Source organism: Oncorhynchus kisutch, linkage group LG18, assembly GCF_002021735.2.
Source record: "Oncorhynchus kisutch isolate 150728-3 linkage group LG18, Okis_V2, whole genome shotgun sequence".
In the NCBI taxonomy this organism is placed as follows: domain Eukaryota; kingdom Metazoa; phylum Chordata; class Actinopteri; order Salmoniformes; family Salmonidae; genus Oncorhynchus; species Oncorhynchus kisutch.
In genome coordinates, this window is record NC_034191.2 from 52705430 (window position 1) to 52722251 (window position 16822).

At 40.6% G+C, this 16822-nt stretch overlaps 1 protein-coding gene across 1 annotated transcript; it reads left to right on the plus strand.

Annotated features, from left to right (window-relative positions):
* The first annotated feature begins 1516 nt into the window (after positions 1 to 1516).
* LOC109909315 (inhibin beta A chain-like) lies at positions 1517 to 16187 on the plus strand. The gene is made up of 2 exons (XM_020508390.2): positions 1517 to 2417; positions 12850 to 16187. Exons 1-2 carry the CDS (start codon positions 1994 to 1996, stop codon positions 13638 to 13640), a joined length of 1215 nt encoding a protein of 404 aa, XP_020363979.2. The 5' UTR covers positions 1517 to 1993; the 3' UTR covers positions 13641 to 16187.
* Positions 16188 to 16822: the final 635 nt, after the last annotated feature.

Consider the following 16822-nt stretch of genomic DNA (forward strand, 5'->3'; position numbering starts at 1 on the left):
CTCCAAAAACTGTTTATTCAGAGTTTTCACATAGCCTTAGTTAACATGAACAATTCAGATGCTAATTTGAGCATAACACAAGATGGTGAGTCATCGTAGCCAGTCACTTTCCAGAGCTGTTACAACTGCAAGTACATTTCCATTGATCAAGATCAATGTCTTATTTGATAATATACTAGGGATGACTTTGCATGACTTGGAGTAGATTTTTGGATACACGGACGACTCACACTAGCCTTCTGCTTTGCCTTTGATGATGTCACTCCGAAGAGTCGGAGTCTGTCTACGTCACTGAGAATCCCAGACGTCTGACCTCAACTTATTAAAACAGGACGTTGACCCTGCGGTCACTTCCTGGTGAATCGGCAGATGGGGCGAATGTCATACAGTTGTAAGGAAAAAAACTGAACCTAATCATCCCATTCACGTCAAACTGACGAGAAATACATGAAATACAATGACACAACATACAGCCATCTAAAACATGGTTTGATGCATTGTGGGGTTTGAGTGTTTTGCCTGGGGCTTACCAGTGACCACAAATATACATTCCTTTAAACAAAGCCCTAATATGGTACGCTATCTAACCCTTGCAACCAGACAAGGCAATCATGTCCATCTTCAAAATGAGTTGAATGTTTCAACTTAAATCTTTAGAGTCTAAGACGTTGGGAGAGGGGGGGGCTAAGCTGACAAATGGAATTGTTTTAAGCTCATACTATGGATCAGTTAGCTATTTGGTTAAGAATTTTATGGGATCAATCGACTCTAGTTTTTATTATATATGTAAAAAAAGATATTTATATATTTACTGCTCTTTCTAATATCTCTCCGATATAGGACAGACACTTCAGAACAAACGTATTTATTTATTTTTTGAGGGACTATCAGTTGTTCCATGTAGTGAATCTGTTATTCAATGCGTTTGTATGGGCACGTATAAGTAAGACCAAATAAACTTTTAATCAAATCATGTTTTATATATTTTTTTGATACATCAAGGTGTATTACAATTCAAAATCAAATAGATAAATGATCCTTGGTATGACCTTCTTAAAACAATTTCATATAGCTTAGTAGAACCCCCCCACCCCCGACTTAGACAGGGCTTAGACTATAATGGGTTAAAGAGTTTCAACTTGTCACACACTCTAAACACATGCAGACAAGCAAGCCATATCAGAACTTCTTATTGTACATCACTACAAACCAATGTCTACAATTCTATAATACAAATTATTCAACAACCATGTGGTTGAATTTAACAGAAGTGAGAGGGGAATGAGCAACCAAGGATAAAACACATGTTCAAAAGTAGTTCATCAAATGTGATAGAAAAGGTTTGCAAGCCTTCCACTGTGAGGCACACAGCACAACCCCAAATAAATAAATAAAGGCAAAGTTAGCGAAACACATGAGTCAGAAGTAGTGAGTTAGTAAAGGGTGGGATCAGGAGGGAGGAGGGAGGTATAATTACGGTAAGACACAGGGAGAGGTACAGAAGGAGAGAGAGAAAGAGAGAGAGAGACAGCAAAGAGAGCCCTGCCCACTCTCACAAAACCATTCAACTTGTGCACAGTGAGCACTCACAGACTTCTACAGAGACCTACTCTTCCCTGGGGTAACCTTCTGAGGACGACTGACCTTCCCACACAAAACCTCCCAAGGATCAGACATTATCTCCACTCCAGCACTGGCAAGACCATCTTCGGTCCACACCTCTCCTTCTTCAGCCATCTCTCCTTTTTAAACACAAGGATTATTCTTTTTCGTTCTCACTTTTAGGTGTCACTTTTTAAACTTTTATTCCAAGTCTTACAGCACTGCTGACTAAATTTATTTTTCCAGAGCTTACCTTGTCTGGAGGAGTTTTTAAAATCTCTTTTGGCAGAAGGACTGATATTTTCCCCCCACTCTCATCCTTTCGCCTACTAGTTGGTGCTCGCTGCGCTGCTCTCTACGTTGTCCCGGCAGCTGACCTGTCTAGTCCAGGATGTCTCCTTTGCCCCTGCTGAGTGGGATGTTGCTACTCTTTGCCCATAGCTGTGGCGGGGCCGGCTCTTTGTCCGTGGCGACGGGTGGTGGCCAGACGCCACCACAGACCCAGTCCCAGCTGGTGCCGGAGGTTACCGACTGCCCTTCCTGCGCCCTGGCGCGGCTCAACGAGGAGGAGGATGGCAGCAAACCCGAGGTGGTGGAGGCAGTGAAGAGGCACATCCTCAACATGCTGCACCTACAGGTGCGGCCCAATGTCACGCACCCGGTGCCCCGCGCTGCTCTGCTCAATGCCATCCGCAAGCTGCACGTGGGAAGAGTGGCCGAGGACGGCAGCGTCCAGATCGAGGATGGGGGCCACGGGCGCCCAGATGCCGCCGACATGGTCGAGACGACTGAGATCCTTACCTTCGCAGAGGCCGGTGAGTGACACAGGTGTGTGTGTGTGTGTGTGTGGGGGGGGGGGGGGGGGGGTGATCGAGCATGAACATGTGTGAAAAGAGAAAAGGAGAGAGAGCGATAGACAGAGCAACAAGGAAGGTCCTTGTCTAAGGAGGCAAAAACAGAAAAGCAGCCTTGCTAAACGCTACAAAGGCTATAGGACTGTAACCCAGTTCGGCAGGTTTGCAGACCTAATTCTTTGAAACGACAGGCTCTCGACCTGCTTAATTCCACCTGTGTGAAAGAACAGTTTAACCTGTTGACTCTACCCAGAGAGCTGCTCCCACCCCCACACCTTCCCCTGCCACCCCTCCCTTAAGGTCCATAATGACCCCCTGCTGCTTTTAAGAATACACAATTATCTGCTTAGAAAGCTCCCAGGCTTGTGTTCCTTAGCTCCCGTGTGAAGTTATTCAGAGTAGTGCAGTAGCAGTCGCCGGGAGACCGAATGAGTGTTTTTCTTAGAAATGGCAGCGACAGCGAATAGAGAGAGAGAGAGAGAGAGAGAGAGAGAGAGAGAGAGAGAGATTCAAAATAAATGTAAAAAATGCTCCTCAGGTTAAAGAAAAAGAAACTCTTATCCAGGTACTGACTCTACTCGGTTTTCTTCTTCCACAGGCGGGTTTAAAGCCTGCTGTCGGGTGTAGAGTGGTGTGTTCAAAGGTGCTGTCAAACCTATGATGTGTAGGGAGTCTGCTCTGACTTAGATAGCCCTCTGCTCTGACTTAGATAGCCCAGGAGGGGAACATGGAGTATAGAAAAAGCTGAACTGTGTCGGGCACAAGAACGATGTTCCTTTTCCTCCCATAGCAAATTATGACTGCCATTGGAGGTGTAGAACATTTTACAGTACAGTATTTTGGAAAGGGCTATTCGGTTCGTAAATACAGTACTGTGCAATTGGTGAGGTGATCTTGAGTGCTCATGAATCTCTGTTGGAGCAGGGGGGGGAGTGCTTCAATGAGAGTGTAAAGGATGTGTACTCCAAGTCATGACTGGCATTTGCAGTGAGTTCACAAGGACTTGACAGATTACATTTAGCGAACTACTGCAGTAGGCCTACTCACACTCACACAACTTATGTTTAAAACCAATGGTCAGACACACAATGAAGAAAATGAGAATGTCCTTCATTGTGTGATGTCAAGTTGCTGTTCCTGTTATGTGATAAAAACAAACAAACAAGGAGGTAAAAGCAAAGAATTCGAGAAAAACGATGTATATTTTCAATGTATGGGTAGTTAGACCCAACTTTCCAACCTGTCCATTAGGAATTCTCTAAATATTCATTTTAGAATATGCATTTTACAGTACAATTTGAAAGAGTTCTCAAGTAGCTATAACATGGCATTGAAAACAACATTTTTTATGTCAAAATTGGGGGAAATAACCATTATTTATTTATTTATTGATTTAATGCATGTATTGAGGTTGAGAAAACAGAGTCAAGTTAAAAAACAAAACAGTTTACCTCACTTCATTAGAAAATGCTAGCATGCTGATTACTGGAGCCAGGTTCCCTCCCTGATGTTCTCAACAGCATACACTTGAAATAAATGAACAGTTGAACCATTAAGGAAAATCTAAGTGAGAGTATGCACTATGATTAAACAAATGTTGATGAATTAAACATGCAATTGTAAGGCATCTGCAATAGGATTATGAGTTTGCTCAACTAAAATGTCAACACACAAACTTTCTGTTGTGAGCATCAACATATTTTTCGAACAGTGTGTCACCATAAATACCACGCCTCAAACTTACATCAATATGACAAAGACAGACCTAATATTATTATACCAAAGCCTAAAGATCACGAAGCCGACAGAAATATACACTACCTGTCAAAAGTTTTAGAACACCTACTCACTCAAGGATATTTCTTTATTTGTACTATTTTTCTACATTGTAGAATAATAGTGAAGACATCAGATCTATGAAATAACACATTTGGAATCATGTAGTAACCAAAAAAAAGTGTAATTAAAATAAAATAAAAACATGTTATATTTGAGATTCTTCAAATAGCCACCCTTTGCCTTGACTACAGCTTTGTACACTCTTGGCATTCTCTCAACCAGCTTCACCTGGAATGCTTTTTCAACAGTCTTGAAGGAGTTCCCACATATGCTGAGCACTTGTTGGCTGCTTTTCCTTCACTCTTTGAGGTTTGACTCATCCCAAACCATCTAAATTTGGAGGCCAGGTCATCTGATGCAGCACTCCATCACTCTCCTTCTTGGTAAAATAGCCCTTGCACAGCCTGGAGGTGTGTTGTGTCATTGTCCTGTTGAAAACCAAATGATTGTCCCACTAAGCCCAAACCAGATGGGATGGCGTATCGCTGCAGAATGCTGTGGTAGCCATGCTAGTTAAGTGTTCCTTGAATTCTAAATAAATCACTGACTGTGTCACCAGCAAAGCACCCCCACACCATAACACCTCATTACAGTGGGAAATACACATGCACATCCATACACATCCATTCACACACACCGCATCTCACAAAGACCCTGCGGTTGGAACCAAAAATCCTTTGGTAATCCTTTGGTAATGGTTTCTTTGCAGCAATTTGGCCATGAAGGCCTGATTCACACAGTCTCATCTGAACAGTTGATGTTCAGATGTGTCTGTTACTTGAACTCTGTGAACGTATCTTCAGCAGTAGAGGTAACTCTGGGTCTTCCATTCCAGTGGCAGTCCTCATGAGAGCCAGTTTCATCATAGCGCTTGATGGTTTTTGCAACTGCACTTGAAGAAACTTTCAAAGTTCTTGAAATGTTCCGTATTGACTGACCTTCATGTCTTAAAGTAATGATGGACTGTCATTCGCTTTGCTTTTTTGAGCTGTTACTGCCATAATTTGGACTTGGTCTTTTACCAAATAGGGCTATCTTCTGTATACCCCCCTACCTTGTCGCAACACAACTGATTGGCTCAAACGCATTAAGAAGGAAAGAAATTCCACAAATGAACTTTTAACAAGTCACACCTGTTAATTAAAATGCATTCCAGGTAATTACCTCATGAAGCTGGTTGAGAGAATGCCAAGGGTGTGCAAAGCTTTCGTCAAGGCAAAGGGTGGCTATTTGAAGAATCTCAAATATAAATTAGATTTTGATTTGTTTATCACTTTTTGGTTACTACTTGATTCCATATGTACTATTTTATAGTTTTGATGTCTTCACTATTGACAATAAAGAAAAACCCTTGAATGAGTAGATCTTCTAAAACTTTTGACCGGTAGTGTATGTGACATTTGTAATTGAAAACATATCTTTTTGCCTACATTTATGCCTACATTTGTCATTGATACATCTCTTGGCTATGCTTTCCCTAGGTTTGCAAAGCTACCGTTAACTTACCAAAGTTACCAGAATCTATGGTCACTTTGGTCATTTATAATTGAATAACTTTTACAAAATGTATTCATTTATAGTATAACTTTATTTTTTTTATATGTGTCCATAGTGTTCATGAGTTTCTAGTGCATAGACCACATGGTTCAATAGAAAATATCCCAATTAAAAAATAAAAGCATCTTATCAACAGTAGTATTATTTTCAAATAACTTTGCAAGTCTTCCAACTCTTCCAACTGCTGTTTTCAGTACTGCCACCGCTTTGGCACCAAAAGATTTACAACAAAGGCATATTGACATAGTAGAGTCAATCATTTTAATGAACATGAATACGGTCATAATGATCATCAAGTCACCTTAAGAAAAGAGTGTTCCTCAAGGGTTCTTTGGGAAGAGTGAGGGTTCTATGTTTAACCATAACACCTCAAAGAACCCTTTGAGCCCTTCAATAGTTCTTTGCAGTTCAGAAAAGGGTTCTTTCCTCTTTTTGTAATTATAATAAAATGTAGGGGCGGTGGCTCATTTTAATATTTTGTGGCATGGTTTTCTCACAGCTCTATTTGTTGAAAGACTCACGTATGGCTTTGCGTCAATTGAGAACTGATGTCTAGTTTAATGGTTCTCAAACTTCTCCTCGGGGAACCCCAGCCATTCCAAAGCTAGCACAACTGATTTGAACTTGTCAATTAACAGAATAATAAAACCTATGGAATTTGAACAATATAATATGGCTAACCAAAAAGAAAAGAACACTATATGTTTCTTCAAAAGGTCATTTCGATAACTTTAGGAAAGGGATCTTTATAGCACCATGAAGGTTCCATTTAGAACCTTACGAGCATGGTTCTTTATAGAACCTTTAAAAGGCTATTTATAGCAGCAAAAGGGGTTACAAGCCAAATAACTCTTATTTGGCACTATATAGAACCATTTGTTTTTAGTGCATAATAAATTATTCTCTGAATTAAATTTGTGATGAGAATTTGATTTGGCCTGATATTTTGTCACATTATCATTATTCAGAGTTGCTTCGACATCAGAGGGCTACTAAAGAAATCTCCTGTGTGGGACTCCTGTGTGGATCACTATTGAGTTCCACATTCACATTCGCTGTACTTGTTGGCTTATATATATATAAAAAAACACAATAGTCCCTTTTACTCTAAATAGGCATTTGAATGTACTTTAGATTAAAAGGGAAGAGTGGCACTTCTGCTTGGGGGTCTTTAATAATAAATACAAAAAACTGTAAATAACTAGGGTTAAATTAACCACGCAGCAGGGGCATTCTGCTGCATATAATTGCTTCAATCAACGGAATATGGGGCCCAATAATTATTTTGGGCTGTTGGGACAGTATCTCATGAAAGAGCCTAGCTCACTGTGTGGAAAGTGCTGAGTGCTGGTAGTGCCAATTTCCGCTGCAGTCTGTGCCCACTATCCCCATCAACCCCCCTACCCATGGAGTATAGCAATTAATTAACCATATCATCAGTGAAATTCCGATGTCCACATTTATATCCACATTTATCTTCTGGTAGCTGTGTCTCTTTAATCGCACAGCTGTCTCTGGACACCTTAACTGGGCTACATAGATTAACTATAGTGACTGCTAAGATTTGTTTGTGATTTAAGAAAAGAAGCACACTTTCTCATGAGACTGAATATCATCAACATGTACATTTGTATGTGAAACAGTTATTTTCTGCCTATTTGGTGTAAGTTAACTAATAGTTCCATTAAAATGCCCTCATCAGTCATGTATTTTACGTATCCAGCACTGCTATCAGTTATCAAGCTCAAGCACTCCTCTCACAAGGACTTTGAGGCTGAGAGGTCACATTCCACATCAGTTACAAAAGAGTCTCACCTCCTAACCATGTTGCTCCAATAATAGTTAATTACTTTTAGATTGTAGTACAAAATAGCAGTCAATGGAAAGTTATTGTACTGTAGCCTAAATTGGCAAGTCTCTTTTTTTGGCTTGTTAACCTGCATGGTTGACAGGTTTAACTACTGTTTGATTTTGTCTCATCTCTCCATTTGGTATATAATGCAATGAACCATCAGTGCTGCTTAAAGCAAAAGACAAAAAAGACATTTGCTGTTTTTTCCCCTCAATGCTGCCACCACCATTCATTCTTGTGCCGTGGCCAGAGCAATTAAATACGTTTTGGAATGTGACGCCAAAGCTCTTGACATCACCAACGGAGTCTCTTTTCTGATCTCTCCAAATGAATATCATGCTGCCGAGGCCTACTCCAAAAGGGTGTCAAGAAAGTGTCTCGACATCGAGTCAGACGAAACCTTTATTGTTCATAGAGACTGTTCTAGCTCCTTAACAAAGCCCAGACAAACAGAAAAGAAACAGCAGCCAGTATCTTCAGGCAACAGTAAAAAGCAAGGGGAAAGAATGTGATAAATGTGGCAACTTTGTAAATACTTTCACATATCTCTGGGCTGGTCAAATAAAAATAAACCGACTGGTGGATGATGCCTTTAGGATCCGGCTGGGAGCCCGGTGTTCTGTCGAGTTGTGTAGCTTTTCAAGCAGGATAGGAGGGCAACCACGTTCCCATGAAGGCCATGGTGCCTCACTGAGAGGGAGACAACTAGAAGCCTTGGACAGGTCTCATTGACTTCCAATTCATATGGGCCCAATCACTCTTCACCTCACATCTCCACTATGGCAAGGTTTGTTCTTGCACACTACCTACACCACAGTATTTATTGGCTTGATTCAGCCACTAACATCTGTGAACAGATATTAACCAGCGACAGAGTAAGCAGGAGAGAGGGATAGGATCAGGTTTACAGGTTAGTCAGAGCTTAGTCAGATCTATTGTATCTTCACATGAAGTCATTTGTTGTGACTGAACAGTCTTCTGGTCAAATGTGTGGCATGATTGCAAATCATTGGGTGCTTCTTCATCTCCTTCACTAATTACTGTTGTCATTGGAAATTTGAATAGAGGATTTGAATGGAGTATTCTTGGCATAGACCAAATAATATATATTTGGGGGGATTACAACCCTCATTTAAATAATTACAACCTGGCATTAAAGAGCAGCTAGATAGACATAAAGTCTCTCACTCTCCCAGTCTCCAAAGGTTAGGAGTCTGAGGAGGCTGTATTTCTCCCGACTTTGCTCATTGTTCTTCGGAGTGCCTTGGCCTGTGATGCCTGGACTGCGGTGACTCAGAGCGACTGCTGCACATCTTCCTGGGCTTGGGTGTCTAATTGTGTGTACAGGGTCATAAATCAAGCCCACCGCTGGTTCATCTCCTTCCAAAGAGGCCAGCACAGAGGGTTTTTGCAAGTGAGATAGTGGAGTGTGAGACGGAGAGGCTGAGAGTCCAAGGAAGCAAGTCAAAGAGGTTACAAGACTGATGGCACCACTGACCTTTGCAATTCCTGTGGTCAGTCGGTGGTCAGTTTATCAACTCGGCTGAGATGGAACGTATCGTAAATGGTAGTTGGACTTTTTCCAAAGGGTTCAATTTGTATGCAGATGCACTCTGTTAACCTTGCAAATAGTGCTTCTGGGAATGCTATTGGAATGATTTCAGGTACACATGAGATAGCCTGTAAATTTTTTTTTTATCAGTCTATTAAAAGACAATTGCCATGAGCCCTACGATGTTTTACAAGCATTCTTAAAATGTAACTGCTTCAATTTGGTGGTGATAGCATCTAACATACATCCTAATGACATTCATAGAACACTGGGTTCTTTGCACAATGGCTCTCCAACATTGCTGTCATTGTCAGGGAACATTCCTGGAATGTCTTGAGACCCACATATGGTTGTGTTAAAACGGGGCAAATGCAACCATTCAAGAGAAATCAATTTGGGAAGAATAAGGTGATTGGCACTTTCAGAGAAAAATGATGCTACAATTCTGTTATCATTATGATGATATTTTTCAAGAAATGCATTAAAACTATTACTTATCGAGATAAGTCAACAACAACAAAAAAGTGGTTATATATGATGCTGTCCAGGATACAGTAAGCCATAATAGTTTTGTGCTTGATTTATCAAACCAGAACTCTTTCAAAGTTGCAGTAGGCAAAGAGGCAAATGTGAAAAAGACAAATTTTTCAAAGAGTACTCTGTTTAGTCTGCTCTGAAAGTAGGTCTACTAACTAGTGGACGGAGAGTTGGCAGGTATTAAAGCTGTTACAACTACCTCCAATACAACTGGCAGGTCACGGGTTGCAGAAACATCGGATACATGTTGGATCGGATTGAGTTCATGTGAATCAATAGGCAATTTTGTTTAACTCCTATCAAATTAGGCAATCAAACTGTATAAATGAACTGCAATGTCCCTTAAATTGGTAAACAATAAACACCTAAAGAGTGTGTTATAGTGTTATCCTTCTTGTTATTGAAGTGTTGCCTCAGTGGTAGAGTGTTAGGGCTCCATACAATATGACTGGAACCTCTAGGGAGAGATCAAAGACCATTAGCCCTCCAAAGCTAAACTGGATTAAGAGTGAGCATATTGACTACATTAATTAGGACAGTATTTGGATAGAACAGGAACCCACCACTAATGCTCCTAAGCTGTCAGGTAATTCGGGCTCACCCCCCCACTCCCCATTCTTCTTTTGAAGGCACGCAATGGGGGAGGTAAAAATGTGAACATGTCATTTTCAATTTTTGTGTGCAGGACAGCTGTGCAAATTGTCTTTCTCATTGGCTAAATTCTTGTTTACTGTTCAGGGGTTATTGTACCGCTCTTTAGTTGATTCCAATTATTTTCTCACAACTTATTTCAGGAACCATGATGGGCAGCGATGCACTCAAACCCTCTTCTCAGGGCAGGTTTTCTTTGGGTTAGGGCCCCCTTGGGTTTGTACAGTCCCATTCTTTAGCCCCAGTGCAGGATTACAGAAGAACAATGACGGAGCCACCACTGGCAAAGCCAATTATTTTTTTGCCTGTGTTTGTGATGCAGACACTTACAAACACTTGTAAAAATCAGTCTGTAATAGAGCATGCTGGGAAATGTGATAATGATGGGAGTGGTTTTAACTTAGCACTGGTTATTATTACCAACACTTGGGTTATTTTACACCAACACCTGAATCAACACTAGAAACGTTACACTGACAAATCAACACTAGGTTAACTGGCCAATTTGCTGTGTCGATTCCTTTGATAATGACATCACAGCCACTCTGAGAACATTCAGCTCATTCTTGTCTAGCTTTTCTTGCATGGGACTCCAAGACCTAAGGAGCATTTTTTAAGGAGAGGCCAGCAGAGCACAGGTGCTTGTGTACTGAGCAAGAGACAAAGGCTAAAAGTTAAAAGCTTATTATGCATAACCAATTAGCTAAAAATAAGGGTAATACTGCATTAAATGTATTACCTGGAATAGGTAGGCTAGGACATCTATATATCAGGCTATACAGTATTTCAATCTACAACAGGATTATCTATTTTGGATGCAATTTGAATGGAGTTGATGGAAAGAGAGAAAAACTGCATTCACGTGTTCACGTATGCACTGATTGAAAGCAACAATATTCTTTGAGTGGTCAGCTGTTTGAAAACTCTGCAGGTGCAATTAAAAAACAAGGTGAACCCGAATTCCAGACGGAGATGGGTAAATTAGACGTGAATTATGTCTTTATATTACTGTAGCATAGGCTATTCTGCAGCAAATGTAGGCCTACCTGTCCCAAGAAAAAACATTACGATAATGAGATGATACTGTAAGTCTACATGCATTGTGAACTGCGCTCCATACTGAGCTGGGCTGTCTGTCCCCACCCTGAGCATTGATTCATCATTCAGATTCATCATGCCGTAGAGAAGCCAAATTTAGACATCACATATAATTGAACAGTTCAATTTCACGCCATGCCGTTCATATATATAAAATTGTTATCATTTACTGGTTTCTCGCAGTTATTCATCCCGGGAAATGGGAGTGTAACCGGGCTCCCGCCATTCAACACTAACCCAGAGCCAAATGTAATATCAAGAAAGTGAGCTTCAAGCGTTGTTAAGACATCACATTGTAAGGATTTTCCTCTGTAATTGGAAGAGATTAGCTTGGACATTCAAAGTGATCTGTTAGGAGAAGCTTTCCAGAGGCGTGCTTGTGCTTAGGTCCCTGGACATAAGCTAGATTTGAGCCAGAGCTGGTAGATTTGGTTCACCAGCCACGCCTCCCACAGTGGCACAAGAAGACATGTCGCCACATCACAAGTGAAGTCACATCTGCCTGTGAAAACTGTAGTTATTATGGGTAATAACTGAAATCCTTCAACCTCTTGCTGTATCACTATGTAATACTATTGTGTACTTTACAGTATGCTGGCTGTCACCAGTAAAGGTGATACAAAGCAAAGAGATTATGCAACGTTGTGGCATTTAAACCTCCCCAAAACATTTTTTTTTTAGGAAGAGGTGAACAGTATGTGATGGACAGTGCTGTTGTGTTGTGTCTTGCTGTGTGCTTGTGAATGTGTGTGTGTGTGTGTGCAGTGAGTGAGTGAGTGTATACACGTCGCAAAACATATTTGCATGTTGTACGCAAAATGTACCATTCTACTGTCTCTCCTGTAAACACATTTCACTTTAATGTTAGTAAAGGACATTACAGATTATTTTCAAACTGATGTGCCCACAAGTATCAATGATGAACTGAATGAAGCAAATTTGGAAAAAGAGAAACAGACTAGTGCCTTACTCTGCGTGAACTCATGTCATTGAAGTCATTAAATAAGTTATTAAATATAGAGACAGAGGCAAAAAACAAGGGCCTATTTTAAGTAATTAAATAAAGGTGAAATAAATAAATAAAATAAATGTCAATTACGGAAATTCTAATGATATATGTGCCATCTCTAAAGTGACTCAGTCTGATAGATGTGGCCCTATCACACCCCACCAGACTCAGATGTGGCTGGTGCAGTCCAAGAATCAGACAGCAAAACCTTTACTTACACTGAAATGAGCTCAGACTTCGCTACAAATGCTTTACTAATCGAATTCTCCGATCCTCTCTCTATTCTCCTCCTCTCTAGGCGACTCCCAGGGTGCGGTCAACTTCCTCATTTCCAAGGAGGGCGGTGAGCTGTCTCTGGTGGAGCAGGCTAATGTATGGATCTTCCTCCGGCTGGCCAAGACCAATCGCAGCCGTGCCAAGGTCACTATACTCCTGTTGCAGCAGCGCCATGGCGGAGACGGCCATGAAGAGTCTGTGCTACTGGCCGAGAAGGCAGTGGACACGCGGCGCAGTGGCTGGCACACTTTTCCCGTGTCAGCCAGCGTCCAGGCCCTGTTGAAGGGTGGCGGAAGCATGCTCAGTCTGAAGATCTCCTGCCCGCTGTGCGCCAATGCTGGCGCCACACCCATCCTGGTGTCGACCAGCGGCAACCAGGAGCGTGAGCAGTCCCACCGGCCCTTCCTCATGGCGGTAGTGCAGCAGGGCGAGGGCAGCGAGCCACGGCGACGCCCCAAAAGGGGCCTGGAGTGCGACGGCAAGGTACGTGCTTGCTGCAAGCGCCAGTTCTATGTAAATTTCAAGGACATTGGCTGGAGCGACTGGATCATAGCACCGGGGGGCTACCACGCCAACTACTGCGAGGGCGACTGCCCCAGCCACGTGGCCAGCATCACAGGCTCCTCTCTGTCCTTCCACTCCACCGTCATCAATCACTACCGCATACGGGGCTACGCGCCCTTCCAGAACATTAAGTCGTGCTGCGTGCCCACGAGGCTACGCGCCATGTCTATGCTCTACTACAATGAGGAGCAAAAGATTGTCAAGAAAGACATTCAGAACATGGTCGTAGAGGAGTGTGGCTGCTCGTAAAAGCCTGGTGGAGCTGGTGGGGCTTGGAAGTTGGTCTCATGCCCAGAGAGACAGAACTAAACGGAAGAGGCCCTTTATCTCTCTCTCTCTCTCTTGCGTGCAAGACACTGTCAAGACCGACTTTTATTTGGACTCAATGACTGGCTTGTTCTCCATCGTTGGCAAGTCCAGGGGGTATCTATAACTCAGAGAAATCTCTGTGGCACTTTCAAAAAAAATAAAAAATAATATCTAATATATTTTTGTTACAAAACAAAGGGAGGGAGGTGAGAGGATATTTATGTGACCCAGATGCGGTGTAGTTGCTCCTTTCATGTACTGCAAGATGAGAGACCATGCGAATGAGGTGCCTGAAAAATATACAGTTGAAGTTGGAAATTTACATACACCTTAGCCAAATACATTTAAACTCAGGTTTTCACAATTCCTGACATTTAATCCTAGTAAAAATTCCCTGTCTTAGGTCAGTTAGGATCACCACTTTATTTTAAGAATGTGAAATGTCAGAATAATAGTAGAGAGAGTTATTTATTTCAGCTTTTATTTCTTTCATTACATTCCCAGTGGGTCAGAAGTTTCCATACACTCAATTAGTATTTGGTAGCATTGCATTGCCTAAATTGTTGAACTTGGGTCAAACATTTCGGGCAACCTTCCACAAGCTTCCCACAATAAGTTGGGGGAATTTTGGTCCACCGCACCAAAGTACATTCATCTCTAGGAGACAGAACACGTCTCCTTCCTGAGCGGTATGATGGCTACGTGGTCCCATGGTGTTTATACTTGCGTACTATTATTTGTACGTTTGGAAATTGCTCCCAAGGATGAACCAGACTTGTGGAGGTCTACCATATTATTTCTGAGGTCTTGGCTGATTTCTTTAGATTGTCCCATGATGTCAAGCAAAGAGGCACTGTGTTTGAAGGTAGGCCATGAAATACATCCACAGGGATACCTCCAATTGACTCAAATTATGTCAAAAAGCCTATTAGAAGCTTCTAAAGCCATGACATCATTTTCAGGAATATTCCAAGCTGTTTAAAGGCACAGTCAACTTAGTGTAACTTCTGACCCACTGGAATTGTGATACGGTGAATTATAAGTGAAATAATATGTCTGTAAACAATTATTGGAAAAATGACTTGTGTCATGCACACAGTAGATGTCCTCGCCGACTTGCCAAAACTATAGTTTGTTAACAAGAAATTTGTGGAGTCGTTGAAAAACGAGTTTTAATTACTCCAACCTAAGTGTATGTAAAATTCTGACTTCAACTGTCCAAACTATGCAACTTGTCAAGTATTACAATTCATATTTTTTTTTGCCTGTTTCATTTTCTCAACTGTTTACTTTTTCAAAACTTAAAAAGAGGAAGACTTGTTTGAGTGTGCGTGCGTGTATGCGTTCATGGTGTGTACGTGTTTGTGTGAGTGTGAGTGTGTGTTGTTGAGAGATACTTGAAAGAAACACATTGGACCAGATGCTGGAACCAAACATTTCTCTATGTATAATTATTATAATTTGCTATTGATAATAATATTATTGTTTGTTGTTTTTGTTACAATTTTGTTGAAAAACGTTACGAACGTTTTCAGTTTGCACTATACCAACATTCTGATCAGCCTAGTCACAAATATCAATGGTATTCTAAGAGAGGTTAAAATGCACTTATGAATCAAAACATCTATAGAGCACATGAGTGTAAAACAGAGATAACGAGAAAAAAAGACGAGTAGATGTAATTTTGAGAACACATAGATGTATTATTACAGCATTTTTTGACCACCAAAGAGTTTTTGTAAGTATTGCCAACCGTCATTGTGAGGCTGTTACAGATCACATGTCAGCATTAGCGTAGCCTAGCATCAGTGCCCAAACATTCCTTCTGCTCCTGCACAATGACTTCATTTCCCATAATGCTTCACTCTAAGCTATACTTTTCACAAAACTATCTTGTTGGAGAGCAGCATATTATTATGTTATTATTGTATTATTATTTGATTATTATTGTAAAAGCACTTACTGTAGGCCAATTTGTCATGTTTTGGCAGAAAATGAATGTCTCCATTGAATTTGGAAGTCTGAAATATTTTTCCTGAAATTCTAGTTAAAATAGTTTCATATTTCAAAATATCTCGCCAAATATTGGAGGTCCCATCTTACACCAAGTAAAAGATTTTGTTTGGAGAGTTGGTTTCTTTCGCATGCCTTCGTACAACATTGTACATGGTCCAAAATTAAGCAATTAGAATCTTTGGTAACACTTTCTTTTACTGCCTGCTTTTTTTTTACCAGCTAATTATTTACATAGTATTTATACTTTATCTTATTTGAGATTCATTTGACGCAAGCTTCAATATGTAACATTTGGTACTAGTTAAAGCAGTGAGTTACCAGTATTATGGATATCTCTTTCAATGTTGATAGTTTAGAAGTACAAGAAAGTATCCATTCCACATAGTTTCTTAGTTAGTACCATGTAAAGTGTACCAGTTTAAAATGGGCTGTAAAATAAATGTTACCAAAATATTCCCCCACAAAGTGTTGTCTTGGAGTATAGACTAATTTAAGAAACACATTCATGTACCATACAGTGTGCATTAATGCATACAACATCAATAGAAAAAAAAGTGGTTGTATTTGTTTTCATTTTCTTTTATCAACACAAAAGAATTTACACTGAAACAAGTTGGACTTAGAATAAAACATATAGTTTTTATTCTGTATATATTGAAATGCAAATACCAATATGTTGCATTGCTTTGTTGTACAAATCCAAAATGTGCTTGTGGCAAAGTTTTTTTATCTAATTTATTTTGCAGTATTTTATTTGTTTCACTTCACCATTAAAGTTTAAAGGATGTACACTAAAACAGAAATGTGTTGTTTCTGGTTTTATGCAGTTTCTGAAAAGGTGTTCTACGCATGCTCAGTCCAGTATAATTCAGTATATTTGACCTTGTGCATGAGTACACACGCACGCACACACACACGCACTCACACACACACACATACACACACAATTATGAGATTAGTCTCAGAGAAACTCAACAGAACAGCTTTGCTTTCCACAAAATTGTTTCATTTTATTTATTATTATTAGTGTTGAGTTAAGACATTGGTTAACCCATTCACACAAAACACCAATGAGAGCAACATGAAAACCAAGGACAGGCAGATGT

Excerpts from the sequence above, each read along its gene's own strand:
- LOC109909315 (XM_020508390.2), top strand. The coding sequence starts at position 1,994 with ATGTCTCCTTTGCCCCTGCTGAGTGGGATGTTGCTACTCTTTGCCCAT. Across the intron at positions 2,418-12,849 it reads CCTTACCTTCGCAGAGGCCG|GCGACTCCCAGGGTGCGGTC; the intron begins GTGAGTGACACA and ends CCTCCTCTCTAG.